The sequence below is a fragment of the Eublepharis macularius genome, chromosome 13, assembly GCF_028583425.1.
Source record: "Eublepharis macularius isolate TG4126 chromosome 13, MPM_Emac_v1.0, whole genome shotgun sequence".
Classification (NCBI taxonomy): Eukaryota; Metazoa; Chordata; class Lepidosauria; order Squamata; family Eublepharidae; genus Eublepharis; species Eublepharis macularius.
Window position 1 is genome coordinate 58,110,325 of NC_072802.1, and position 27,923 is coordinate 58,138,247.

At 42.7% G+C, this 27,923-nt stretch overlaps 1 protein-coding gene across 2 annotated transcripts; it reads left to right on the forward strand.

Annotated features, from left to right (window-relative positions):
- On the forward strand, positions 1 to 27,784 carry TOP3B (DNA topoisomerase III beta). Of its 2 annotated transcripts, none has more exons than XM_054996375.1 (18): positions 1 to 39; positions 2,964 to 3,096; positions 5,395 to 5,526; positions 7,195 to 7,301; positions 7,760 to 7,834; positions 8,873 to 9,069; positions 10,388 to 10,544; positions 12,271 to 12,384; positions 14,238 to 14,328; positions 15,941 to 16,095; positions 16,826 to 16,931; positions 18,203 to 18,349; positions 19,478 to 19,651; positions 22,180 to 22,308; positions 22,920 to 23,069; positions 24,617 to 24,717; positions 24,870 to 25,071; positions 27,287 to 27,784. In XM_054996375.1, exons 2-18 carry the CDS (start codon positions 3,027 to 3,029, stop codon positions 27,766 to 27,768), a joined length of 2,589 nt encoding a protein of 862 aa, XP_054852350.1. In that variant the 5' UTR covers positions 1 to 39; positions 2,964 to 3,026; the 3' UTR covers positions 27,769 to 27,784. The 2 variants fall into 2 exon arrangements, with proteins under 2 accessions (XP_054852350.1, XP_054852351.1); XM_054996376.1 differs by lacking the exon at positions 1 to 39 and adding an exon at positions 715 to 786.
- The last annotated feature ends 139 nt before the right edge of the window (positions 27,785 to 27,923 follow it).

The window sequence follows — 27,923 nt, forward strand, 5'->3', positions numbered from 1 at the left end:
AGCGGCGGCAATGGCCGCCTCCTGAGGCTGCGGCGCCGGGTGAGTTCGTGGCCTGAGCCGGGAAGCGGGAGCGAGGAAAGGAAGCCTCGGCCTGGCTCGTCACGCGGGGTTAGGCCGCTGTCGCCTTGCCAACCAACCAACCAGCTTCCCCCCCCCCCCCATTATCGGGAGCAAAGGCGGGCCCTGAGCTGGTTTGGGTTGCTGGGGAGGAGAAGCGGGCTCCTTGGGGAAGCGGGGCTCGAACCCTTAGCTCTCTAGGGCCTCGCCCCCGAGACCTCCCCCCTTTTAATTGGGGAAGGCGGGAGCGTAGGGTTGCCAACCTCCTGATAGGTCCAGGAGATCTCCCCCAGCCACAACGGATCTCCCGATGACCGAGATTGGTTCCCCTGCAGGAAATGGCTGCTTTGGAGGGTGGACTCTATAGTGTTATACCCCACGGAGGCCCTTTCCCTCCCCAAACCCTGCCCTCCCCAGGCTCCACATCCAAATCTGCAGGGATTTCCCAACCCAGAGCTGGCAACCCTGAGTTTGGAAATGGGAGATGCTCTCCCCCCATCTCATTTTTTGGGGGAAAAGGGCGTCTTAGAGGTGGAAGTAGGAGGTAAATATAACTTTTTAAAAAGCATTGCAAACTTTGTGTCATTTTTGGAACCAGCCTTTTAAACTTACTGCTATTGTTACTGTGTGTAACTAAATACCGACCTGGCAATTGGAAAAGATTTTTGCTCCTGCCAAGAAAGGTTTATTTCAAGCAACCTGACATTCGACCACCACCCTGTTGCCACAGTAAGTTGCTTGAGGCAGCTTAGGGTATTAATTAAAGCAATTAATTAAAGCTACATATACATTAATAATGTGCTTCTAAGGGGAGTTGCAGCTTTGCTGTGAAAAGGGGGAGGAAGCCTGTTAAAGGGCTAGAGTGGTGCTTTCACCTTTTTGAAGACAGTGCTTACCTCTGCCCCCCCCCCCCCACTGCCTCCATTTTCCACATGAAAACTCTTCACAGTCACCCTACATTTCCTTTTTAAATTGACTCAGAGGAGGTTTTCCTTTGATCTGGTTTAAGCAGGGAAGCTTCATGAGCCTGCCAATCATACTTGGAAGGAAAGAGCATGGTGTCCTGTGGAAGCACCCCAAAACAGTGGGGGTATTGCTGTTGTCCATGCATGAAAAAATCCCTGTGTGGAAGCTGCTGTATGGTGAATGATGGTTCAGTATAGATATTAGTACCAAGATATCTGCTGCTGTTGTCAACTAGAATTGTTAAGGCTTTTGCTTCTCTTCTGGTAAATAACCATAATTGGAAAAGCCTTACCTGCTGCTTAAGATAAAAAAAGGAACCACAGCTGGGGGAAAAAGTAAGTTGGCAGCCATCGATCAATAAAAGTTTTATTATATTAATTTTTAAGCATACATGAAGAGGTCTGGTGGATCAGACTGGTGATTCGTCTAGTGTAGCATCCTATTTCAGATAGTGGAAAACCAGTTGCCCTGGATAGTTGACAGAACGGGGCATACAGCCCAGGTCCTCCACCTAATGTTGCCTCCTAGCACTGGTATTCTGAAGTTTGCTGTCTCTAGATGTGGAGATTTACTTTAGTCACCATGGCTGGTAGCCATTAATAGCCCTATTCTCCATTATTATAATTCCCTATCTTATTGTGGCATCACTAAGTGTGCCAGTAGGAGATTCCACAATTTAATTGCTCCTTGAGTAAAATATATCCTTTTAGCTGTCCTGAAACTATTTTCTGTCAACTTTATTGGATGCCCCAGAATTTTAGTATTATGGGAGCCAGAGAAAAAGTTCTCTCTATCTATTTTCTCCACCCCATTCATAATTTTATAAACCTTTATCATGTTGCTCCTTAGTTGCTTTTAAAACAAAAACCTGAAAAGTCCCAGACTCTTTAGCCATTTCCCATGGGAAAGATGTTGCAATCTCTTCATCATTTTTGTTGCCATCTTCTGCATTGGCTTCAGTATTGTTTTTGAGCTACAGCAGCCACAATTATACACAATAGTCCGAAGGAGGTTGCAGTATAGCTATATAGATGGGAATAGTTGACAGCTTTATTTTCAGTCCTCTTCCTAATAATTCCCAGCATGAAATTTTCCTTCCTGACTTCTGAAGAAGGGAGTGTTGTCTCTCCAAAGCTTACACTCAAAATATCTAAGGTGCCACTGGATTCAAATCCTGCTGTTCTAGTGCAAACCAACAGGGCACTAGGGCACTACATGAAACTTTTCTCACTTCTGTCACACACTGAGTTGACATTTTCATCAAGCTATCCACTCCAACCACAAGATTCCCTCCAGTTAAGACCCATCAGCGTATTATTTTTTCATTAAAATGCTTGTAACCTGCCTTTCCAAGTGACTTCAGTAGCTGTATATTCATAAAATACTACAGCTGGAATTCAGGGGCTCTTTCTGATACTTGGATATTATTTCTGTATCTTTAGTAAGGTACCTATTTTTACCACTGACTGTAATAAAGAGATACATAATGACAACAGCTGAGATGCAACGGTTGCATCCGTATAATGTTCGAAAGGGCAAGAGAAAAAAGGGGGAAAAACCATGCATTTGCAGAAAAAGAATATAGCAGACTTCTTTGGAGTACATACTAACAATGGCAAAATTGGCGTGTTTATTACTTGCTGGTCTTGTGAAACATGTCATGAGCCTGTGAAGTACATTGGAAGGAGAACTCAAGCATGAGGGGAAAGACAACAGAACAACACTTACACCTTTTTTTTTAAACTTGCCAGATTAAATTTGAACAGGAAGACAGACATCTTTTAAAAATCAATGATTTCTAAAGGCTTTGTATATAAAGATGTAACTGCTGCTGGGATATATGATTAATGTTCATGTGATTGTGAAATATAGACATCTAGAAGGAGATACTTAAAGTTATAATGGACTAGAAAATAATAGGATTTTTCTTCTTTTTCTAGGTCGAAACAAGACAGCATTTTTTTAAATAAAGATTTGAAGTGTCTTTTCATTACTCTGCAAAGATGAAGACTGTTCTTATGGTGGCAGAGAAGCCATCTCTGGCTCAGTCTATAGCAAAAATCCTCTCAAGAGGTAAAGATGAAAATTACATTTGTTTTGTTTATTCTTTCACAGCGTTTCTCAATAGTAATGTTTAAATCCGTTAAAGCTTTAGTCTTATTTGCTTTAGAGCAGTGTTTCTCAACCTTTTTTCGACCGTGGCCCCCTTCTGACCTTGTTTCCTTCCTGTGGCCCCCCTGTCCTACCGGTATAAAGGTAGCTATTTTATATGCCAATAAAGGTGGTGTACTTGAAGGTAGCTATTTCAATGTCTTGTTTGTAAATTGCGCTTTTTCTTCCTTATATGGAATACCCCTGCTCTTTAGCTCCCCCTAGTGGACTCAGGGTTACACTTGCATGAAGAAACAGCACCCCACACACTGTCCTTTCTGTTTTCTTTTCTCGATCACTTCTGTTTTCTTCACTTCTCACTTCCCTCTGTGGCCCCCTAGTCTCATGCCGTGGCCCCCCATTTATGTAATTTTTACCTGTGGCCCCCTTGGAATATCCATATGGCCTCAGGTTGAGAACCACTGCTTTAGAGTAAGTCTTGTTGAACTTCCAAGTAAACACACATTAGTTCAGTTGATCAGAGTATTTGGCTTTTATTAATATATTTTATATCCCACCTTTTAGAAAAGCAAGATAATGCTGGTAACCTTGCAGCCTAAAATACAATCATAACTCTCAAACTGCAAAAGAAATAGCAGCATAAAAGCAGTCACAGAAATCCCTCAGTTATGTACCAGTCACTAATCAAGTTAATTCTTCACCAAACATCAAGAGATGGGGTGATTCCGCACACTTTGGATAATGCTCTTCCAATCCTCTTTATAGATCATTTGGAACAGATTTTTTTGTGTGCAGAACAAAAAATCCACCTCAAACGATTGATAAAGTGCATTGAAAGTGCATTATCCAATGTGTGCGGAATCAGCCATAATGTCTGTAGGGAATTCCATAAAAGTAGGGGTATTACAGAAGTGCTTTCCTCCAAGCCCTACATCATCCTTACTACCACCTGTCAAGTTTTTCATGTTGTAATTATTGTATTTCCCCAATAAAGCATACACTCTGTGCAAAGGCATCTCCTGGATTCTCACTTAAGTCCATGTCCAGTAGGAAGACCACAGTAATAAAGATAATACATGTCTTAGTGGGTCCTCTGACTTATGAAGTAAAGCATCGTCCATGTATTTTCCCTGTTACGGAAATTAATTATATATTTTTAAAAACCCTTTAATTCATTGTTTTTGATTAAAAGCCAGGGTGGTGATTTTACAACTAATGTATTTAATGTGTTTTTGTTCAGAATTCTTTTTAAAGAGCTATTTAATCTTGTATGATACTTAATATAATATGAAACTTTAAAAATGATAATAACCTGAGTTATTGCCTGTAATGAGGTATGGCTCTATGTTTTGTACCAGTTGTAGGTTTCAAGTCCTTTTCTGTAGCAGCCCCTTGTGAAGGAATTACAGTAACTTATCCTAACCTAAAAGGCATAAGTGAAAGTTCCAATATACTTATCTTATAGGATGGCCAAAGTCAGCATACCAGAAGTAATTGGGAAAAGGCATGGCCTTGCAACCTGCCTTTCCAGGAATACTCCCTGGCTGTTCTCTGCTCTTTTATTTTATTTAACATCAACAAACATCAATAAATACTCTTAAAAACACATAAAATTATAACAGTTATCACCAATCACAGTAATTCAATGCCAGGTATCATTAAAATACGTAGGCCACTATACAAGTTATAAGCTCAAATTCTACAAATTTTAGTTTCCCCCCCTCCTCCCAAGGATAGACGATCTCTTCTTTACCAGTTCAGGTTATGCAACTGATCCAAGAGAGATGGGGGCTAAATTATTGCAAAAGAGTGCTTCCAATTCTCCATCTCTGTAAATAGCATTACGAGATCGGATGATCTGCTGTATTATAATCCACCGAAAAGTCTAGTAAACCCACAGGATTGCACTGCCCTATCAATTTCCAGGTGTCAGTTGTTCACCAAGGCAATTCCATAACCATGGTTGAAGCTAGACTGCAAAGGGTCAGGGAATTCTGCTTCTTCTAGGAATAGAGGCATTGAATATTCTCCACTGACTCAATTACTATACTAAAAAATGTAACCTAGACACCATGCGGTTATCAGTGCAGTTTGCCAAAGATTATTTTTTCTGGTAAATTGGTTATTTTGCAGCTGGAAGTAAAGTTCTCTAAAATGAAACTCACCTTCTCTCCTGAGATTGATCTCAGTTTCAGAAAACATGTTGTTTGAAAAGAGCAGTTGTGCTGTTGTTGCTATTGGTATGTCTTTTTGTCATAGGAAATATGTCCTCTCGCAAAGGGCTCAATGGGGCTTGCTCAGTGCATGAGTACACGGGATCTTTCATAGGACAAAGTGCCCGCTTCAAGATGACATCAGTGTGTGGTCATGTGATGACGCTGGATTTTATAGGTACAGTATCTACTGTTGGCTGTTGACAATTTTATTTAAAGCAGTTGTGTTACTGCTGTTCCAGGACAAAAGGGAAACAAAACTGCAAAGCTAAGTGGAACTTTGAATAAGCTGAACTCTGTCTGAAATAGGTGACAGACCCGAAACTGGTTGGAATTCTGGATTCATACCTTGATCTAGAGTTCAGCATTTTAAAAGCCTCACACAAATTTTCAAGGTTCTGTGACATCTTAAACTGGAGTCTGGTAATCTTCAGATTTTCTGTACTAGACAAGAATATATTATACATACTTCGGTGTGTTTGAGATTACTCACTTTTTATCCCTGCACAGGCGCACTCGCAGGGATAAAAAGTGAGTGGGAGACAGAAATGCCAGTTTACTTGCATGGGCCCCATTGAAATACATTACAATCTGGGGCCTGACATTCCAGTCAAAGAACGCTTCTGCTACTCCCATGTGCTGTCATTCCACTTTGTGGGCTATTAGTCCAGACCCAGAACACTTTTGCTACTTCCAGGGGCTGTAATTCCATTCAAGGGGCTGTCATTCAAGTCAAAGAATGCTTCTGCTGCTCTCAGGGGCTGTCATTCCACTCTGGGGGCTGTCATTCCAGTCCCAGGACACTTCTGCTACTCCCAGGGGCTGTCATTCCACTTTAGTGGCTGAATTTGAAAAACTCACGAACAGAGATTCGGACAGAGATACAGGATCTAAGACAGAAAAAAAACCACTATCCTATCAAAGACTATGGTATAAAGAATGAGAACTGGACAAAAATAGGGAAAAATCAGAATTTTACATCTAAAATTATTAGCATCAAGATGCAAACTTTTAAAATATATGCTCACTGGTATCTGACACCCATCAAACTCAACCATATTAATCAAGACCTTTCGCCAAAATGTTGGAAGCAGTATGGCGAACTGGGAACTTTTGTTTGTTGTTGGTGGAGTTGGAAACACATTAAATTGTTTTGGGAAAAATAATTTAAAAAATAGAGCTGATAACCAACGATGTGGTACCGAAAACCCTGGAAGTAATTTTATTGAACCACTGGAATGACCCAAGAATTCCAAAAATCAGAAGAAATCTTGTTCTTTCCCTAATAGCTATTGCTAAATCAGTAATAGCTTCCAAATGGTACCAAAAAGGCATTCCTACATTGTCTAATTGGCATGCCCGTCTTTGGGACAACTTCGTAATTGAAAAGATTACTGATCAACTAGCCCAACGTGAAAACCATCAGTACAACTCCCACATATTAGAGCAATGGTTCCCAGTACCCAATTATTTAATAAATAAGGATGTTAAGATAAAAGATAAAGTGAAAAAAGACTTGTATTTCTCACTGGCATATCTGTGACTAATCTATGATTTCCCTCCATGGCAAACTGTTGTTTAATCTAAGAGCCAAACAGTGTATTATCCTTTTATTGTACTTTGAAAGAAGAGATAGGATGTGCACTCAAGTACTAAGTGTTACTTTTTATTTTGTGTTAACTGTTATTGTTGTTTGTTAAAGTTTTAAAAAGTTTGAAAACATAGTAAAATACAATTTTTAAAAAAGTATTTATTGCATAGTGATCAGCAAAAGCAGAAAGCCACAAAGGTCTTTGAAGTCTGCAGTGTTTGTATGAATGTTTCACTTAACAGTTTTCTTTTCCAGGTAAATACAACAACTGGGATAAAGTCGACCCAGCTGAACTTTTTAGCAAAGCTCCGACAGAAAAAAAAGAAGCCAATCCAAAACTGAACATGGTGAAGTTTTTACAGGTAGTTGCTCTGTTGTTTTTTTTAAAGCAATCATTAAACGTTTTAAACAAGCTATTTGTCTATCCTGTTTGTATCCCATCCTATCAAGGATCTTAACAAGGCATGCATGATTTTCTCTTCCCCATTTTTATCAGCACGAAAATACTGTAAGGTAGGTTAGACTGAGATAAATTACTTGTTACCCTCAGAGCTATGTGCCTAAGCAGAGAATGTGTTCTCAGATCTCCCAGCCCCACTATTCCATACTGGCTTCTGTGTAAGCCTCCAGCCAGTGAAAGAGCAGTGATGTGAGACCGCCCTTTGAAAAATGTGCTGATCAACACTTTGAACATCATTTATTCCAAACATATCTTTACGACTCTTTATTCTTTGGCCTGGAACTCCAAACTGTAAAAGATAAAACCCAACTGCAAGAGAAAAGGATGTATAGCTGCCTTTTCATTTTATTTTTATTTTAGGTGGAGGGAAGAGGCTGTGATTACATTGTTCTGTGGCTAGATTGCGACAAGGAAGGTGAAAACATCTGCTTCGAGGTATGATTTCTGTAATGAAATATGAATGTTAATTATATGAAATTATAACATAATTAACAGTAATATTTTATTGATTATTTTATTGGTGGGAAGGCATTGGTGCTATTGTATAATCTCTTTTTCTCAAACATGGGGGGTGGGTAGGAATCACATTTTTATGTATCTAGCTATAGGGACTTCTTACATCAAAACGTAGAGGGAAATATGATAAATTTGAACTTCTTCCTTTCATGAACAATAAATACTTTTGTCAGCATATTTTCAAACTTAGCTCTTCAAACTTGAGAACTAGAAAGTTAACTCTGAACTTACATAGTCTTCCTGCCAAGTCTGTACTTGTATACAACTATGCATTGCAGCTGACTGTACATTGTGGGCTATACATTACCCATCTCTGTATTAAAGATTACACATATCCAGTGGCTATAATCCTATTCACGCTTCCCTGGGAGCCAGCCCTAGAACTCAGTAGGTAAAGTGCATAGAATTGGGCTGCATGTTTCTCTTGCCGCAAATTATGCCTTGTTGAGCTTGCATTGTACTTATATTTATACACTACCTGTTGCTTGAACTAAAGGTAGCTTGGATGGTTAAAAGTTTTTTCTGATCATTGTTAAAAAAATTAAGGTGGTGATTTGAATTTTGTGCCCATAGCAGAGTTGTGCTTTGAACCTGGTATTTCCTGACTTGTGCCTCTGCCTCTTAGCCGCTCTACATCAATTCATGATGGTGATATAAATGAATAAAACAAAATTTGAAACACAAGGGTTTAGCATAGCAAAGACAAGTTGTGAAATTTTTCACAAGAAAAGCAAAGAGTGCATACTTTCTGTATGCAGTCTGTTTACGAACTTCTTGGCGAAGTTCCGTTGAAATGAATGAGAGTTTTGCAAGAGTGCTCTAGAGCATCTCCTGTCCATTTCCCTGGGGCTTGTGCAGGAGATCTTCCTGCAATTCTGTACTTTGTTGTCACATATACTTGACAGGGGCAGGGGTGGTCTGTCTGATTAAAAAACGTATGCTTTGGCTCCCTTTTAGGTTCTGGATGCCGCCGTTCCTGTGATGAACAAGCCTCGTGTCAGTGAAAGGACTGTATATAGAGCTAAGTTTAGCTCCATCACTGACACAGATATTTGCAACGCCATGAACCACTTGGGAGAGCCGAACCACAACGAGGCTCTGTCGGTGGATGCCCGTCAGGAGCTGGATCTGAGAATAGGCTGTGCATTTACAAGGTAATCACATAGCCTTTCTAGGTCATGCTAATGACTTTTCTGCCTTGGTATGCTCTTCCTTGATTTTGGTTGGGAGCTGGTCTGTGTGTTGTACTTGCTGTGGGGAATGGCATCAGACGTGCTATGATCATTGAGTAGAAATCATTATGTGAGCCAGGGCCCTTGCCTTGTGATGCCTGCAAACATTCATTTCTTTTATTTACTTACTTCATTTATACTCTGCCTGTCTCCTCAGTGGGAACCTAAAGCGGCTCACATCGCTCCCCTTGCCTCCATTTTATCCTCACGGCAACCTTGTGAGGTTGGTTAGGCTGAGAGTGTGTGATTGGCCCAAGGTCACTCATAAGCTTTTATGGCAGAGTGGGGATTTGAACCAGGATCTCCCAGATCCTAGTCCAGCACTCTAACCACTGCACCACTCTGGCTCTCCATGTCAGTGGGTAAGGGGGATGTGGCCTGATGACAGCACCTTGCAGGGCGAGGTAGCTTAATGGCAGAGCATGGAGAGTGCCCCAGGTTCAATCCGTGGCATCTCTGCTTGCTAGATCTCAGGTAGCAAGTGTTGGAAATGAAAGACCTTCCTCTTCTGGAGGCTCCGGAGAGCAGCTGCCAGCCTGAATAGACAGTAATGGTCTTCATGGACCAGTGGAATACGCAGTTTTGCATGATGTGTGATTGCAGTATGGAGACTTGTCACAGGAATGCTGATCTCTCTTATGCCATCTTAGATTGGCTCTGAGAGATTCCTAGAAGTTGAAGTGTAGGGAACCATGGAACAATACGGAAACTTTCCATTTATTTATTAAAACCCTTTTATCCCACTTTTCCTCCCTAGATAGTGTGCTCAAGGCAGCTAACAGTAAACAGTAGCGGGCCAGTGTAATGTGAATAAAACCAGAGCTGGCATGCTGAAATAGGAGTGCATTGACTTAGCTTCTGAGGACTAACAAAGAGAAGGCCAACTGAACCTCACGAGGGAGGGAGTTCCAAAGGCTGGGCGCCATGCTTGCATTTGCACTCACCACCATACCCTCAGTGACGATGGGTCGCAGGGCAAAGCGCCTGAGGATCTAAGTAGGTTCCTGTGGGCTGGGGCTGTTTTTGTTCTCTCTGAAATTCTAGTACCCAAGCACGTGCAGTCTCTGGCAGTCTTCTGCTATAACTATTGATAAGACCAATCTCCAGGAAGTGTCCTGGGAAAACTAATTATAAGATTGTAGACAATTTGATTATAGAGAAGAAATTGACCAAAGATCAATGTGTTTAGACAATTTTATTAAAAGCAATCATAGATCATGAGTTTTATTGTTTCTTGTAGGTTTCAGACAAAATACTTCCAAGGGAAATATGGCAACTTGGACAGCTCATTAATATCCTTTGGGCCCTGCCAGACTCCAACACTGGGCTTTTGCGTAGAACGACATGATAAAATTCAGTCATTCAAGTCTGAAACCTACTGGGTATTGCAAGCCAAAGTAAGTTGTTACCCCCCGCTTTCTTGTCCAGCAGGATATCTGATTTGTACAGTAGTTTTACTGATGATAAAGGAATCTTCAATCCAGATTCCAAAAGGTGTCGCAGATTTCTAGCCTCAACAGTGGGTGGAATATGCTTCAGTTTATCTGTCAGCTGCTTGTCCAAAGGGAGTAGTAGGATCATACAGTGCAGCCACTGTGCAACTGAGGACAAGAATATGGAGGGTCAAGAGAGTACAAAATGCTCGCTGCCAGTGCTCTTTAACATGGCCTCTTGATGCTGTCAACTGACTGAAAGGGAGATTAGAATGGGCACAGAGGATAAAATTTTGTGTGCTTGGCATCCCCTCATGACATACTTTACATAAGGAGCATCCTTGTTACTTCCATATGCAGTTTCTGAATATGGCATATTCATCCAGTGCTTCAGGGGCTTCCTGAAGTACCTGACATTGAAGATAATGTTTCCAGTTGGTGGTGTCATTCTGTAGAGTATCCAAACCAGGAGCCTTACCCGGGCAGCCTGGTCTGTGCATATTTCAGAGAGACAAAACAGTTCAGCATACAGATCCTGCCAAAGGTGAAGACCCTGGTCCATCACATTTGGGAAATCTATTTACCCTCTTTTTTTGCCCCAGGCATGTAATCCTCAGAAGGACTGGCATACACTGGACCTTCATAGAGCTTTTAAAACTTGCATAAATAGAACTGCAGCCGTCAGAAGATTAGCCTGCCATCCTATGGTTGAGTCATCAGTAAGCTAAGACTCGTTCATTCGCTTACTCAGCACAAGGTGAACAACTGCCTGTGGACTTCGCAGTGCATCCATTAGAGGAGCAGTTAGTTGCTTCCACAGCCATTGACAATAGGAAGAGACCTGTAAAGCAGTGACATGGATATCATCTTCGACATCCATCCATCAATAAAAAATTTGGATATCCTTGACTCAAATGATGTTTGGCCACAGGTTGCTCCACTAGGTTATTTAATAAATTACTCGGGTGTGTTGAAAATTACAGAGGCTTGCCCAGATGTGTTTCTGCTATTGAACATCCTGTCAGTCATGATAGTGTACTCTGAGAATGTAGCACTGGATCTATTGCAGCGTTCCTTCTGCTCTGAGGCGAGGAAAACATCTTGCCCTGCCAGTTTCAAGGGTAGGGAACTGAGGGCTGTCATATGCACAGTATCTGGTACCTTGTTGGCAACTTACTATTGAGTGTCTTTCTCCTTCAGTCTTTTGTCTTTCATTAGCTGAAATTTTCCATGCAATACTGTGGTGGTATTAACTTAGCTTTTCTTTTAATTTGTGGTTGATTTTTGCTGTAAGAATTATGGAATGTTTTTTTCCCCCTAATCTGTTTATCTCGATTTTGGGAGGAAGGGTGACCACTTCCCATCAAGACAGGAAACTGAAGAAATGCCCCGCCTCCTGATAAGAGGGATCCCCTGGCAATCAGGAAGCTTGCCTTACCTCTGATTAGAAGGAATGCCTATAGTGACCAGTCTTCTGTTCTCCAACAAAATTATCCAACAAAAGTGTCCTTTCAGAAATGTCCTTTAATCTGCTGTCATTCTCTGGTGTTTGGCATGCTAGTGTCATGCCAAATGCAGAATTCCACATTATGCAATCACACTGATTCCATTGGACTTCTTGGCAAATCCGTTATTAGAGAGGAACTGATGATATTTTAACTTCTTCGTATTCTGTCTCCCTCTCTGGCAGGTAAACCATGAAAAAGAAAGTTGCCTAACTCTGGAGTGGGACAGAGTGAGGGTATTTGACAGAGAGATTGCTCAGATGTTCCTGAATATAACAAAGGTAGCAAAGGAGGCCAAGGTAAGGATATAGAATTATTTACAGGGATCGAGTCCTGCCTTTAAAACCCCTGTTGTTTGAATCCATGAGTATGATCTTGAGGGCACACTTCGCCAAAGATAAGTAGGTCCTGGATGTGAGTCCTATTATGTACAGTGCCTTGAGTTCTATAATACTGTAGGCTATAAATATATTAAACCACACTAAATACAATTGTTACTATTTATTGTACTGTTCTTACATGGCACTTTAATCTTTTGAAGGAAAAGTATGCAATAAAAATAGGCTGTATGTCATGAAACAGAATGCAGGTGGCTTTTCCTTCCTCTCTATGTATGTTTGGTTTATTTTGTGGCATTTTTATCTTGTTTTTCAACCAAAAATGGGCTCTCAAAGAGTCTCACCAGAATGCAAAACCTGCACAAATGGCCCCTTAATACAAATATTAAGGAAGGAGATTCTCACCTGAGCTTGATCCAGGAACACTGGAAAAGTACCTGGTTGCTTCTTGAATCCTGAAGTCACATAATACCTTCTTGCCCTGTCAGTCGCAGTTGGAAACCAGAGGGAAAGCTTTCAGCATTCTGTTCCAAGCTGGCAGATAAAGTTTCACCCCAGTGCACATTAAAACCGAAATTCCAGACATTCTTCTCCACAAAGAGCCAGTTGGCTCTCTGCCCAACCACCTCATTCACGGGGCTAGAGATTCCGCTTTCAGTCTCCAGTCTCGCCCTTCTCCTTTTTATTTAGGCAGGCTGCCTGCCTCCGTTATTCCCATTCCAGGTGATGCTGCCGGCGATTAAACAGCCAAGAGTTGACCTGCTGCCTTTTTTTTTTTAGTTAAAAACAGAAGTCAGATTTTAAAAAGATGCAAAACTGCTTGGGGAACAGTGGGAGGGCTGGTGCTGTTCGTGATGTGACCACAGTGCAGGCAGCCGGTGCTGTGCATTTCCTGCTTGTGATGCAAACTAGCAGAACTAATTTCTCTGCTCTCAGCCTCAGAGGGGATTAGTGGTATGTGTGAAAAGAACACGGTGGGTGCATTTTTGGAGCACAGCAGTAATTCTTTCTTTTAAAGATTTATGCTTGTAAACACCATAAAATAAGAATCATAAGCGATTAATGCAAATAGTAATTAGCTGAAATCCATATAGCACATGGAAGTGTGCTGTTTTAAAAGCTAAATAAGTAATAAAAAATCCTGCCGGGTTTACCCTGTCTATTTAAAGTAGGGTTTTGGATTCCATCCAGTTTCCCAAGTATACAGAACTGAATAAATATATAAAAGGGAATTCACATGCTGTATATTTAAGGCAGATCTTTACACCCATCACCAAGCTGTTGATGGCAAAGTACGGGCTTTGGAGAAACTAACATTCCCAACTCCTATCTGCTATCTTTTATTAGTGTGCGTTTTCCTTGCAGCCTCTGACATGCTACTTTCTTCTCTATTAAAGAGAAACATGTAGCAGTTCCTTCCTGCTTCGTTTCCCCCCCCCCACCCCCCACTTTGTGTATGTAAAGTGTCGTCAAGTCACAACCAACTTACGACGACACCTGCTGGGTTTTCAGGCAAGCGACGGACAGAGGTGGTTTGCCATTGCCTGCCTCTGCATAGCGACAATAGACTTCCTTGGTAGTCTCCCATCCAAGTATTAACTAGGGTTGATTCTGCTTAGCAGCCGAGATCTGACAAGATTGGGCTAGCCTAGGCCATCCAGGTCAGGGTCCCTCCACTTTACAGGAATGGAAATGCAAAGCCTTAACTGGACACACTTTAGAGGAGAGAAATTGTAAAAATTCAACCCATTCAGTGGCTATGCTTGTTAGGCATCCGTGCTTAAAAGCTTCATCCCAGCTTACTTGTGTTGTAGGTAGAATCTGTGAATAAAAAGGAGAAGGCTAAGCAAAGGCCTCTGGCTCTAAACACCGTAGAAATGTTAAGAGTTGCCAGCGCGGCTTTGGGTAAGTTTAAACCACAGAAGTGTAACTCTGGCACCTCGTGCATGTTTCTTGCAAGCCTTTTGGAAATGCAAACAAAGGAGGGGTCTACAGAGGCTGCAGTATGATAATACACAGCATATGAGCGAGGCCCCCAGAATATTTGTGCATGGAACCCCTTTTTTTCTTTTCATCTTCAGCACCCTAAACTGATTACATTTTTCACACTGCATCTTTGCATCCTGTCTTCCTTCTTTGCAATACTCCTCTCGCCTTCTGACTGGGATATAAGGGTTCAAAGATCTCCATTCCAGCTTGTATCCAAAGAAGGGAGCTTGACTCTTGAGAGCTTATATTCTGTTAATCTTCTTGGTCTTTAAAGTGCTACTGGAACCAAATCTTGATGTAACACCCTAAGCATTTAAACCCTGTTGACTCTAGTGGAGCTTGGTTCCCTACATTTGTGCTAATTTCTTATTGTACTGTACTAGCTGTTAAACTTAAATTCACACTACCCTGTAAAGTGCCATATACATATACATATACATATATAAATATATATATATTTTTTTTTTCAGGGGGAACGTGGGGGAACGGAGTTCCAGAACCTCTTGAAAATGGTCACATGGCTGGTGGCCCCGTCCCCTGATCTCCAGACAGAGGGGAGTTGAGATTGCCCTCCGCACCGCTCGGTGGTGCGGAGGGCAATCTAAATTCCCCTCTGTCTGGAGATCAGGGGGCGGGGCCACCAGCCATGTGACCATTTTCTCTGAGGGCAACCCACTGAGTTCCACCACCTCTTTTCCCAGAAAAAAAGCCCTGCAACTGGTGAAAATGGCTGTTCTGGATACATTCCCCTCCCCAAATGATTCAGACTTGGCTTAACTGCACAGTGGGGCTGATCTTGCAACCGAAGAACAAAATGCCTTATAGAAAATGACACACACTAGCAAATGATTTGGCTATTTAAACATGTCCCTCTTGCTCCTCTTGGGTTTACAGCCTGATCCCAGGCATGTTTACTTGGAAGGAAGTTTTACTGAGTTCAGTACTCTCACTGGGAAGGAAGAGAAGTAGAAAGAACAAACAACAAGCATCTTCTTTGCAGTTGTGCCTGCAGTGACTGAAAACCGGATTGATTGACTGGCAGAGGGGGAGGGCACAGTAGTGGGTCCCATCCTTTTTGACCAGGCAAAGAGAAAGGGTGCAGGCTTGTGCAGTTGTTGCATAGTGAGCCAAGTTGACTCCGGCTCCTCCTTTCCAGGATGGAACTCAAGCTATCTGTGAGAGGCTCCATCGCCATAAGATCTCGGGAATGATGTGGGATAGAAAGGTTTTAGACAAGTAAGATCAATACCATGTAAGAGGTCTCCTCCACTAGTGTCAGCTTCGCGTCCTGTCTGCTCTTTCTTTCCTCTAGGTTTCTGTGTGAAAAAACACAACAGAAGAAATAAAGGATTTAAGCACTCCTGAGCAGAATCCGGAGGGGGAGGGGGGAAGAGGGCAGGATGGACCAATTGTGGGAAAAATTTAAATGTAAATCTAAAAAAAAAAGAAGTCTCACCACTTTAACCTGTAACAGTTTTGTTGCTATACTGATGATCAACTATCGGTTTCCTTTGAAAATTACTTCTAGGGATGGGGCCGCAGCATGCTATGCAAATAGCTGAACGGCTTTATACCCAAGGTTATATTAGTTACCCTCGGACAGAAACTACCCATTATCCGGAAAACTTTGATTTGAAGGGCTCTTTGCGACAACAGGCTAATAACCCTTACTGGGCAGAAACGGTAAGTGTGAAGTTTTTTACTTTTATATCTATGTATATTCTACCTACTGCAAAAGCAAATGTCAGACAGTCACTGTCTTGAAATGACTCTAATCTTAACAATGGAGAAACACTTGGGGCATGATCCAACTAAGGTACCTTCCACACAGTGACAAGTCCCCTGGGTTTCCTCTTTGCAGCTGCTGGTTTCCATGTGGAAAATTGCCCCATGTTTGCATTACCCCAGAACCCCTAGGGCTCCCTTCCTCACATGCCACTGCAGGTCTTTTTTTTTAAGGTAATTGACAAATCACTATATTATTATAACTCTGGGGGTGGGGCAGAGAAAACAGTGTTGATGTGGACTTGACTGGGAAAGATTCAGGCTTTCCCCTGTCCATAGAGGGCACTCTGGCTTTACTACAGACTTTCCAAAAAAGTCATAGTAGAGCTGATTTTGGAAGGATAACATGAAAGCCAGAAGGTGCAGGGGTGCTCTGTGATGCTATATGGAAGGAGCGGGGGAGGGGGGGACCAAGCTGCTTCCCATTATCATCCAATCCAGGTCGAATACCCAGTTGCAAAGCATGTGGAATTAAGCCCTTCTTCACATTGTTCTCAGTAAGAGAGCTAAGTACATGCTTCTTATCTGTACCACTGGTATGTGTTGAACCCAAACTAGATTGTGCCCATTGAGCTTAATCCTTAGTACACAGCATGTTCAATACTGCTTTTCTTTTGTTTCCCCTTAGGTAAAAGCATTACTGTCGGAAGGTATTAACAGACCAAGGAAAGGCCATGATGCTGGGGACCATCCCCCGATTACTCCAATGAGAGCTGCCTCAGAAACAGAGCTAGGTGTCTGATCACTCTTCATTCTAAACTCCTAAGAACTGGTGGCCAATTTATAGACATCAGAGAGAAAGCTGGACTTACCAGCAAGGTGTATAGGGGAAACTGGGAAACCTTGGCCCATCTGCTAATAAAAACTTGCTGACCTGAATCGTGGAATGATGCAGCCAACCTGCCTTTTACTTTCCCAGCCCAATCCATTTAGTAGCTGCCATTCACATCTCAACTGAGTAGACGCTGCTGTCTCATGTGAAACCAAAGTGTGACAACCTTACAAACTTCATGGATGCAAGCCCTTTCCACTGGAAGGAAGGGTAAAACTTAGGGGGCGGGAAAGACCCACATGAGCAGCCCTGGTCATTTGGTTGTGGTATTCACGTGCATGCTCTGAATTTGCATCCCGTAAGAACCATGAAGCATCAGCACCCATGCAGCTTAGTGAATATATGACGGGGACAATAGTCTTGACCTCAACCACCTGACCAATCATTTTGAACTTGAAGAGCTTCCATTTCATTTGCAAGTCAGGGAGAGTTATATTTTAATCAGCAACTCTGGTGACCAGATAGTCTCTCTCAAAGATATTTTCTGATCTTGAAATCCGTGAATGTGTCTCACTCTAAGAGAGGAACACTGAATTTATTTGGCATGAGAGTTTAGCTGAAGGCCAGGTGGTCCCTTTGTATTCCTTCCTGCCAAAGCTACTACGTTCTTGTGTTGGGGGATAAATTTAAATTGGAGCTTACCAATAACTGAGCATGAGGCTTCCTTCTTGAGATCAGTTCAGCCTTGAGTACAGAGACCATCTGAAGGCCAATCTTGAATTTGCATGCTAGTTATTCATACTTTGGAGCTTTCTGCCTTAGGCAGACTCTGATGGAACAGTGTGTGCTTTGAGGTCTTATCTCAGAATAAGTGGACCCTTCTTAAGGCCAATAGTACTTATTCATACCAACATACACTCTCATGTTACGTGCATGTGCATCTTTTAGTGTTAAGATCAGACTTGTATCTGCAATGAGAAGCTGTAAAAAGCTAAGAGCTCAAGCTGACAACAGCTGTGTGCCCATCTGCTGTAGCAACGGGGAAAGAGCATTAAATTAAACCTATTGTGTTGTGGAAATATAATGGGTATAGAGCCTATATAAGGATTTAAAGATGTATTAATAGAGGAAATAAGTTGTTTTCCTACAGAGTTTTGCCAAACAGGCCCTGTGTTCCTTTTTTCTAAAGCAAAATACAAACTGTGTTATTTGTATATCCTTGTGTATTTCCAGGTGGTGACGGATGGAGATTATACGAATATATTACTAGACATTTCATTGCCACTGTCAGTGCTGACTGTAAATACCTCCAAACGACCATTGCTTTCAGCATTGGTCCTGAACGTTTTACCTGTATAGGAAAGATGGTTATTTCAGCAGGTAAGGAATAAAAAGAATAAAAAAGATTGTGCTTCTTGTGTCTTTTAAATTGAAACAGTTTTTTAATCCTTCTGCATGTTTGCTATTGCTGACTTGGAATGGGGTACAAGAAATGGGCCATTTCCCCCCCTAACCTATGTTACCTCATGTCATGTCTCAACCACTTTCTCTAAGAGACTTGGAATTCAAAAAATAAACAAATAGGGAATCAGGGGGGTTATTATATTCTATTTAATGAACAGGAAAAAAAATGCTGAATTTTGAAGGCACTGGGAAAAATTGCCCAATATGCTAAATCTATTTGGGAGAGGAAGAACATGGACTAGAGAATCACCAAAAGTTCCATGGGAACTGGTCTAGAAGAATTTGGAGAGGCAGTATATTCAGTGGTTAGATTATGATCTGGGAGATCCAGGTTCAAAGCCAAGTAAGCTTGCTGGGTGACTTTGGGCCAACCACATATCCTCAGAGGGATAGAATAGACGAGAGGAGAATGACATAAGTTGCTTTGGATCTCCATTAGGGAAAGTGGACTATAAACGAAATAAATAAATACATCTACAGAAGCCATTCATGCTTTTAAGGAAATTTGCTGGCTGCACTACAAAGAGCAGGAAATACTTTTTTTTATTTTGGGGGGATTTCTCATAATCCAAATGGTAACTCTAGCCATTATAGTGGACTGTTCATAACTGTGCTAAGGAAAAACTGTTAAGCTGTTTTAATGTGACTAGTGTTAGCTCAGGCAACAAGAAAAGAAATTTGTGCATATATCTATATATGCTCAGGAGGAGCCCCGTGGTGCAGAGTGGTAAGCTGCAGTACTGTAGTCCAAGCTTTGCTCATGACCTGAGTTCAATCCTGGTGGAAGCTGGGTTCAGGTAGCTGGCTCAAGGCCTTCCATCCTTCTGAGGTCGGTAAAATGAATACCTAGTTTCCTGGGGGTAAAGTGTAGATGACTCGGGAAGGCAATGGCAAACCAGCCCGTAATGTGATGTCTCCCCATGGGTCAGTAATGACTTGATGCTTGCATAGGGGACTACCTTTACCTTTTTTTACCTATACATGCACATCCATTATGAAGAATTTTTTCTAATTGTTGTTGTTGTTGTTTTAAACTGACTTCAGGTTTCACAGAGATCATGCCCTGGCAGAGCATTCCACCAGAAGAAAGTCTTCCCAGCTGTGAGAGGGGAGATGCTTTCTCCATCAATGAAGTAAAGTTGTTGGAAAAACAAACCAATCCTCCCGATTATCTGACCGAAGCAGAGCTGATCACTCTGATGGAAAAACACGGCATTGGTAGGAGCCCTCCTCCCCTCTAGCATGTTTTATGTTTAATTCTCCAATTGGAGAAAGAGAATCACTTTCACCTAATAATGATCTTCTGATTTTTCTTCAAATACTATCAAAATGCTCATCAGGATGGATGGGGCTGTGGGAGGGGAGGAGACCTGCTGAAGTGTTAACGGAGACCAGGCCACCCAGTGTCATGAACAGTGAGCCCTCTCTCTCTCCCTCTCCCTCTCACTCTCTCTCGCTCTCCCCCCCCCCTCACACACACACACAAATTGTTCCCTTTCATTTATATGTGAAAACGTAAAAGGGTGTACGTGGGTATGTTAAGAGGTGGAGTAAGGGGTTTAATATACTCTCTGCCTCTGTTTCGTAGAGGACTAGACTAGCCCCCCTTGTCTGCTATGTTGTAGAGACATCAGCCCATTTACTTTGTTCCATAAAACTTAATGAGAATCACTGAAAATCCAGCTTCGCTATAGAATGGGGTATTGTTCAAGAAATAGAAGGCAGATCTAGTCACATAGTTCTTTGGATCCTGACTAAAAGTCACTGGCACATTCAGGAGAATCTGTGTGTGTGTGTGTGTGTGTGTTTCTATTCTTAAATAGACAGATAAGAGTGTCTGCCTCCGCTGTAGGCTGTCTAGTTTCATTTTTTGCACAGGTGGCCGGCCTTCTGCACTGAAGAAGGGAGGCCGATGGGTATAGCTCAAGATATGAGCTGGCCTTATCACCTGCCTGCCCATCCTGTGCTGCTGCCTGATTCCTACCTAGAGACAAACCGCATCCAAGGCACATGTGGCCTGGATGTACACTGCAGCATGCACTAGAGTGGCACTGTCTTAGGGTCAAACTACATTTTATGATTTCTAATGTGGGAATGGGGGGAGCTCCTTCTCTCCCTTCGCTGCAGTCATTGTCCAAAGTATGCTCCCAATTCTAACCAAGGGGAGTTTTTTACAAACATCTTAAAGCAACTGGAACATTTCTGGGATGGGAGGTTTCCTCCCAGGATGGAGACTTCAATTGTGCCTTATCTTGGGGGGTGGGGGGTGGAAATCTAGATTGATCTACTTGAACACATTTACTCACAAAATGTTAGAACTGAGAGAAATGTGTGTGTGTGGGGGGGGGCACTCTGGAGAGAGGGTTTTTTTCTCATGTACGCCATGCATATTCACGTATCGACTTGCTACTCTCTTCTCGGCATCTTCACACCCAGACTTCAGTGAAACTTCCATTGTGAATTTTATTTGGGTCATACAATCTATCTGGTCAGAGGTCAGAAGCCAAGTAGGGTTGGTACTTGGATGGGAGGACCACCAAGGAAGACCAGGGTTGCTATGCAGAGGAAGGCAGTAGTAAACTACCTCTTGCCTTGAAAACTCCATGAGTTGGCACTTCAAGGAATCACCATGAGTCAGCTGTGACTCGGTGGCACGCTTTACCTTTATAATGCATGGGTGCACTGTATCTTTGGTGCTGGAGAGTCAGACCACAAAGATCCCAACTGGAGGTGAAATCGTCTTTTCCAAGAACAGTCTATAGCAGAACATAGGGAAAGGGGGGAAAAGACACATCAGATACCAACAAGGCATTGCTCTGTTTAAATCAGGTGTTCTGTGAAGTAGGCCCTAAAGCCTGTAGGCTGTTTACTAGACAACTCTTCCACAAATTGAACCTGAGACCCTAGGCCCCGTCAGAGGACGAGACAATCAACCTCTTACTAAACCTAAGTGTATCTCAAAATCATTGCAAACATATCACAAATCACTATATACCTTCAGGCCATGGTGGTAGAGAGTCCCCTCAACTCATAGTTGACTTATGGCGACCCCTGGTGGAGTTTTCAAGGCATGAGTCTAACAGAGTAGGTTTGCCATTGCCTGCCTCTGCAACCCCAGTCTTCATTGGAGGTCTCCCATCCAATTACTAACCAAAGCCAGCCCTGTTTGGCTTCTGAGATCTGACAAGATCAGGCTCACCTGGGCTATCTGGGTCAGGGCCCTTCAAACTATATAAGTAATGAAATTGAGAAACTCCCGCAGAGCCAAAATATTAATATCTAAAGAGCATAGAGATCTGCTAGACCAAAAAAATTACAGAAAATGAAGTTGCAGTGACAAAAGGACAAAGCCTCCTGCAGTGATGACCTCCCAGCAGAGGTCTATAAGCAATTAAGAAGTGCAATACCAACCTCTTCAGCACCATCCTGCAGCAGGGCAGAATCCCAAAGGCTTAGCAGAAGGCACAGATTTTGTTAATCCCCAAACTGGGCAGAGATCCCACAATATGTTTGTGATGTCATCCCTGTTTCCCTGCAAACATATTTACATCTCTATTGGCTGGGAGGATAAATTATTTTATTGCCAAATACATTAATTCAGGCCCATCAGGCTTTATCCTATCAACTCAGTGCTCGCGTGTATGGAATCCGATATACCTACGTTGCCAGTTAGGCACTTAGTGAGGGATTGAGATAATCGGTCATATGGGTGGGGAGTTATAAAACAATACTTTTGTATGTATTAGGAACGGATGCCAGTATCCCTGTTCATATCAACAACATCTGCCAGCGCAACTATGTCACTGTGGAAAGTGGCCGCAGACTGAAGCCTACAAACCTGGGCATCGTTCTGGTCCACGGATACTACAAAATAGGTCAGTCGGTGTCTTTTTTTCCCTATGCAATTATTGAAAAATTCTGTAGATCCTGGCTCCCATTGGAATAATGGTCTTGTGGCATGACCCCCAACACAGTGCCTGTGGGCACCATGGCGCCTGCCAGTAGGTTCCGTGGTGGCAGTTTGCTGGCAAAGAGCCTGTCCTGGATTTCTTTCATTGGAGCAGGAGAACCTGAAAATAACAGGCTTCATAGCAGGAGGATGCTTGACTTGTAGCCTTCCAACTTTTTTTTATTGGTCCCAGTACTCTGTGGCAGCCACTTTCTGATTGGCTCCAGCTCTCCATGGTAGCCATTTCATGGTGACGCCCATTCCCTGTTCTCAGAATTCTCAAAGTGCCCACGTGTTCTACAAGATTGTCTAGTGGAAGGGGGAAAATAGTAAAAATAGGGTTAAAAAATGCAGTCTGCTGACCTCTCCTGGACAACAGTCACTGAAATTAACATGAACTATATAAGAGGACCGATGTGCTCTTGCACAAAGCTGTTTCATTACAGTGGGACTTGGGCCATGGTGCACATTGCCCACTATATTTACATCTGCTTATACTTGTTATTACCTCTGTCTCCCTCTGGGTTTTTCTCCTAGATGCGGAGCTGGTGCTTCCCACAATCCGCAGTGCAGTGGAGAAGCAGCTTAATCTGATTGCTCTGGGTAAAGCAAATTACCACCAGGTCCTGGAGCATACCCTGGATATCTTCAAAAGGAAGTTTCACTACTTTGTTGATTCAATTGCTGGTAAAGATTTCCTTATACTTGACTATCTCTAGCCATGGGTATAATGCTGAAGACAGATAAAACACTTTGATTGTTTTTCATGGGAATGCAGCAGAAGTAGGAAGTTCTAGCTTAGTCATCCTAAACCTCAAATACTGTCATTTTTATTTTTATTTTATTTTTTTATTTTGCTTTTAATCAGAAGCACAGGACCAAATTTCTTGGGGCTTCTCTTGGAACTGTCTTAGATTCCTCTTAACAAACAACTCAAAGGTTGGTTGTTGTGGGTTTTCCGGGCTGTATTGCCATGGTCTTGGCATTGTAGTTCCTGACGTTTCGCCAGCAGCTGTGGCTGGCATCTTCAGAGGTGTAGCACCTCTTTTGGTGCTTTTGGTACACCTCTTGGTCTTTTGGTGCTACACCTCTGAAGATGCCAGCCACAGCTGCTGGCGAAACGTCAGGAACTACAATGCCAAGACCACGGCAATACAGCCCGGAAAACCCACAACAACCATCGTTCTCCGGCCGTGAAAGCCTTCGACAACTCAAAGGTTGATGAAGGAGAATAAATACAAAGAAAAAGAAAACACACTTGTTTTTATCATTTTAAGAGAACATAGTTTGGGGAGGGTACGCTCATGGTTTTTTAAGGTTTGGGGTAAAGTATTGCCTATCTTTGGTAGAGCAGTTGGAAGATCAGCAGTACAGATTTTTTTGCTCTTTATTGTAGTGTTGCTGCTTATGATAGCAAAGTTTTATTTAGGCAGAATCGTGTTTTGCTTATATAAGATGTAGCTGTGGCTCAGTGGAAGAGCTTTGCATGCAGAAGGTCTCAGGTTCAATCCCCAGCATCTCCAGTTGAGAGGTAGGTGATGTGAAGGAACTTCACCTGAGACCTGGTAGAGCTACTGCCGGCCAGACTACACAATATTGGCCTTGATAAACCAATGGTATGGCTTAGTATAAGGCAGCTTCATGTGTACATGTAATATTTAACGTCACAGCTGACTGCTGTAGTGTTGGGAGAGGTTGCTGGAAAGAAAATGAACACTTATGAATAGGACATACTTCAAGTGGTCAAAGTGTAAGAACGGTATGCTTGGCGCCCTGCTTCCTTTTCCTTCCCCACAATGTTCTCCTCTGCCAAGACTTCTAGTTCCTGACACAAATGACTGCTTCCCCCTCCCTCCCCCAGTTTCACAAATAGAATACACTTGAAGTATGATCACCTTTGATCATACTTATGATCACCTTTCTAGCCTCACTTGGAGGTAGACTTTGTTGGCAACAATGGTACTTCTAAATAAAATGAACTTAGGCTTGAGTACTTATAAGCTTGGCTTGCATTTTAGATACAACATTCTAAAATGCACAACTCAAAAATTTTGATTGGAAAAATGTTGAAGAATCCCCAAGCAACTTTGCTCCTGAGGACTATCCGTACTACAGAAGAAGAGGGTTTTTTTTTAGCATTTCACAAGATCAGTGTCTTGTTTCCTGTGGCTGTAAGCAAGGAAGGTAATGGTGGTGTTGGCGTGTAATTGTCCTGTGACCTTATTTTTTGGCAGGTATGGATGAATTGATGGAAGTGTCTTTTTCGCCACTCGCTGCTACAGGCAAACCCCTCTCCCGCTGTGGAAAGTGTCATCGTTTTATGAAGTACATCCAGGTAAAGAGAACCTGGATTTAACGCAGTGCAAAGGAACAGATTTATAGCTAAGTGTCTAATAAAACCGTTGTGCAAAGAGCAGAGCCATGCAGGAGCCTCCTTTTGCTGGCCGGAGATGTCTTTTGTGACCGTGTCTTCTGCGTTCCTTGCAGGCCAAGCCAAGCCGCCTGCACTGTTCTCACTGTGATGAGACGTACAGCCTTCCCCAGAATGGCACTATCAAACTCTACAAAGAGTTGCGATGCCCCCTGGATGACTTTGAACTGGTGCTGTGGTCCTCCGGATCTAGAGGGAAGAGTTACCCACTGTGTCCGTACTGTTACAACCACCCCCCTTTCAGGGACATGAAAAAAGGTTTGTCTCTTTACAATGTTGGGTCTTTTTGTGACACTTTTTAATCATCTCAGTTCTTCAGGAGGAAGACTTTCTGCGGTTGTCTGTCTTGCAGCTCTGGAGAAACATATTCAGAAATGCTAATTCTGAGTGTAAGGATCACTTTTGATAGTTTAGCAGGGCATCCACAATCTTATCTTCAACCCCCGAAACTTATAAGGCAGGTGCAGTGCTGCAGTTACCAGTCAGCCTTGACCTGACAGGCCAGCTGCACCCTTTGCATACACAGCAGAGCCGAAGCTGACCGAAGACAGGGAGGGGATAAGGAAGGAAAAGAGACTCCCCTCTAAATACAAATAGTATGCTCTGTTCCTTTCTCTGTCATAGTCACTGCAGCACAAAGGAGAAGGACACAGGAGTTCTCTTCCTCCGCTGCTCTCTGGAGTATTAGCCCTATAGACCATCCCTTGACTCACTTTTCAGTAGCAGCTGAGAGGAAAAAAGAAGACCACCCTATAGGCAAAGGACACTGCTGCCTCTCGGGCTCAAGAGTAAAGGAACTCAAATCCCTCACCGTGTTTATGTGATTCAGTGGTGTTCCTGTGTTCCCTTTTTCCTGTTTTTTTATAATTGTCTTGGGGGGCGGGGTGACTTACAGGCCTTTTGGGCAGGGGCTACCCCTGTGATAGGTAGGGCAGCTACTTGTGCTCCACCCACCTGGTAGAGCCCCAAACTGCCTTTGCCTTTATATAACATGGATAGGAACCAGCTCTTCCATGCCAGTGGAGTGAGTCTCTGGCTCCCTGCAACAGAAGGGGTTTTGGCTCAGAGGAATGTGCCTGCAATGCATTCCTGTCATATTAGAAGTATTTCTGCTTGTGTTTACTTGCAAGTCAGACACAGGCACGTTGAGCACATAGATTTCTGACTGCCATAAGTAAACAGATGTGGAGCAGCTTCTGACAGTATGATTTTACATGTTTGAGCTAATGTTTTAGGAGTGCTCCTGTGAGTGAAAGCTGTTGGAATTTTGACATTGGTCAATGAAAGCTTGTTTGGACCCAGGTATTCATAAAACTTGATCTGTCTTCTGGACAGAAGGGGTCACTTTTGTTCTGTTCTTTCCCAGCAGGAGGAGCCTGAAACCAGCTGGGGCCTGTCTCATAGACAAGGCTTATAGGAAAGTGTATGGCCACAAGTGTACTAGGAGCCACAGAATATACTCTCTAGTTCAAAATCTGATAGCTACTATAACGTCCTCTGAACCCCAACTTTCACTGCTAGAAAGGTCATGTTTCAGTCTTCATCATGTTAGAGAAAAACCTCCTGAGCAGCTTTGAACATATTTAGGAACAGATTGAGAGGGTTTCTTAATTACATCTTATACTGCTTCATCTGTGGGGTGAAATTTCCTCAGTTAGCACAGATCTCGGTTTTTTCCTCCGTAGCGTCTAATGTATCTGCTCTTTTGTGCCTAGCTGCCAAATACCCATATCTCAATCCTTTATCTGTACTGTGTTTTCAACTCTGGCAAGACCTCTTGTGAAACATTTAAATTTACCAAAAGAAATTCAAATACTGCAACCAAAATAAATACTTAAATTATTTGTATACCTCATGTAGGGAATTTGGAATCTTGGGTTGCAGAAATTGTCAGTGTATTTGCATGTATACAGATGCAAACTCTAGATCGATCACATTTTAATCCCTCCCTCCAAGGAGTTCAGCACATGGTTCTTCCCTCCTTCGTTTTATCCTCCCAATAATCCCATATGATTGGTTAGGCTGAGAGTGAGTGGCCCAAGGTCACTCAGTGAGCTTCATGGCTGTGGCTTAAACGTAGGAAGCCCTGATCCTAATCTGATATTCCCCAGACTTACAGTGAAATCCTAAACAGAGTTACACCAGTCTAAGACCATTGAAATTAATGGACTTAGGTTGGAGTAACCATGATTTCACTGTGAATCTAACACACCCCGGAGTCATAGAGCTCACGTTTTGCATGCAGAAAGTCCCAGGAACGATCTCTGGCATCTCTAGTAGTGGGTATTGAGAGGGATTTCTCTGCCTTAGACCCTAGAAAAGCTACTGAGAGTCGAGAGTAGGGTGTGATGACCTAATAGCCAATGGTCTGAATCTGTTGAAGGCAGCTTCAGTTGCTGTTCTTTTTCCAGTACAGAAGGGGCTCTGGCCACCAGGTTTCCTGATAGTCTAGCTTGTTTTGTTTTTTCTTCAGGAATGGGGTGTAACGAATGCACCCACCCAACATGCCAGCACTCGTTGAACATGCTTGGAATTGGACAGTGTGTGGAATGTGAGAATGGGGTCCTGGTGCTCGACCCGACCTCTGGGCCCAAGTGGAAGATGGCCTGCAACAAATGCAATGTGATTGTACACTTCTTTGAAAATGCCCACAAAGTACGAGTGTCGGCAGAGACCTGCGAGTCGTGTGATGCTGCCCTGGTAGATGTGGATTTTAACAAAGCCAAGTCTCCCCTCCCTGGGAATGAGACACAGCATTCCGGGTGCGTATTCTGTGACCCCGTCTTCCAAGACCTGGTCGAACTGAAGCATGCAGCAATGAAACATCCTATGCACCGTGGAGGACAGGGGAAAAGGCAAGGCCGTGGAAGAGGAAAAGGCAGGAGGCCCGGAGGAAGGCCAAACCCAAAGAGGCCAAAAGACAAAATGGCCGCCCTTGCTGCTTATTTTGTGTAACAGTATCTATTAAACAATAAAACTTCATACAAAATTTTTGTTTCCTATTATATTAATACCACAAGCGTTTAGGGAAGATTTGTGGAGCAATAGAGGTTTTTGTCAATTTCAGCAGACACTCCAAAAATGCTTTCAAAGACGCAAATGTGCAGGCT

Excerpts from the sequence above, each read along its gene's own strand:
- TOP3B (XM_054996375.1), top strand. The coding sequence starts at position 3,027 with ATGAAGACTGTTCTTATGGTGGCAGAGAAGCCATCTCTGGCTCAGTCT. Across the intron at positions 12,385-14,237 it reads AGGTAGCAAAGGAGGCCAAG|GTAGAATCTGTGAATAAAAA; the intron begins GTAAGGATATAG and ends CTTGTGTTGTAG. Across the intron at positions 18,350-19,477 it reads AAAGATGGTTATTTCAGCAG|GTTTCACAGAGATCATGCCC; the intron begins GTAAGGAATAAA and ends AACTGACTTCAG.